At 33.0% G+C, this 1,707-nt stretch overlaps 1 protein-coding gene across 1 annotated transcript in view; it reads right to left on the reverse strand.

The window, feature by feature from the left end:
- Positions 1-557: 557 nt before the first annotated feature.
- LOC101291859 overlaps positions 558-1,707 on the reverse strand; it is a 4,637-nt gene continuing 3,487 nt past the window's right edge. Inside the window, exon 9 of the mRNA XM_004306472.1 lies at positions 558-990. Within this exon, the coding sequence (XP_004306520.1) occupies positions 811-990 (180 nt within the window). The 3' untranslated portion in view covers positions 558-810. The remainder of the gene's footprint in view (positions 991-1,707) is intronic.

Genomic DNA, 1,707 nt, shown 5'->3' on the forward strand with positions numbered 1-1,707 from the left:
ATACTTCTCATATTACCATGCTATGTAAACATCTTACAACTACTGCAATGTAACTTGACCTTAATGATTATGCAATACCATATATAATGATCTAAGTATATTTCTCATATTACAATGCCATGTAAACATCTTGCAATTATTGCAATGTAACTTGGCCTTAATGAATATCATAAGCATACGTCCCATGAAATCTACTATTAATAAAGCAAATTGTTGTCTGAATGGTTAAATTTTGAACTTCCTATAACACCCTTGATTGATTAAAATTTCAAGTTTAAGGATTTATAAAACCATGGGCAGAATAGAAACTTCAAAATTAGAAATAAAAAATGGAAAAAAAAAACAAAAAGGATTGTATAGACACAAACGACAATTGTCAGTTATTTTTTGAATTGGACTCTTTTTCTATGAGGGAGAGAAAAAAGTGGAGATGGAGTGTAGGGCTGAGGATAATTGCAATAAAAAAAATAACAAAATTAATTTACAATAAGAGAACAAAGAACTATATTATACAGAATATAATTTTTTTCCCCAAGGTAGTTACTTTTTTCTTTTTTCCTATAAGAAACACAAGTTTGTTTATCAAAAGAAAGAAGCTCATCAACGCAAAACAGAACAACAAGACACTGATGCCTAAACCCAGAGCAAAGACAAGTTTGTTTTTACTTGTGAGATGTGAAATATATTTCACATGATTACACTTTGTGATAGCTAATTCATTTAACAAGAACCTATCTCAAGATACAATATAATGCATTATTGAAGAGGAAAGAATCTTTTCCTACATTGAATAGTATTGGACAAATTTATTCACAAATCAAATTCAAGTAAACTGCATACCTGCTCCCTTGAAAAGTTGCCAACACGACCTGCCTCGCTAAGAGTTCTTACACCCACAACAACAGAACCTTTTGATTCAGAACTTTCAGTAGCACATCCACCACCGACTATGAGCCTCATCAAACCTCCCCGAGCCTCACTTTTTGAAATCTGTGATTGAAGCATAAAACAAAGACATGAATTTAGTGTAACTACAGTAACTATTCTCGCGTATATTTTATCAATAACAGTGAAACAAATTTAGCATAAAAATTTGAAAAAAAATATAGCTGGGGCATGACATCTGAAGTTTCAAAATGACGCTCAATCTCAGACACGCTATGCTTTTATAGCTCATAATAATGTATGACGGGACATTATCAAGTTGCATTATCCTTCATATTTCAATCTTCTTACAGTGATGAGCACTGAATTTTATTTATTAGAAGATAAACTAAAAGGGAAAATTTTAAGAACAATACATGACAAATGATCGACTCTTAATTTTCATACATCAAGTTTTAAAAAACTCAAATTGGTACATGACTTTCAGAATTGAACACTGTTTTAGTACATATCATTGTTAACGGTGTTAACGCAATGTAATTAATAACTTTTTGAAGGGTATTCCAGGTTTTCAACACACTCTACCTCTCATCCATCCCCTCCCAATACCCAGACTACCATCAAAAATGCAGCTCCCCTCAAAAGTTACGTCTCTACTCAAAGCTTCCAATTTCACGATCCGATGTGAGCCGAGATGAGGGTAGCCGCCATTTCCAACCCGAAAGCAACGACCCTTCATAATTCTCAAAGTAGAAACGAGATTTTGGAGAGAGAGAGAGAGAGAGAGAGAGAGAGAGATCTGACAAAGTATTCTACTTTGTT

This window comes from Fragaria vesca, linkage group LG7 (assembly GCF_000184155.1).
Source record: "Fragaria vesca subsp. vesca linkage group LG7, FraVesHawaii_1.0, whole genome shotgun sequence".
NCBI lineage: Eukaryota > Viridiplantae > Streptophyta > Magnoliopsida > Rosales > Rosaceae > Fragaria > Fragaria vesca.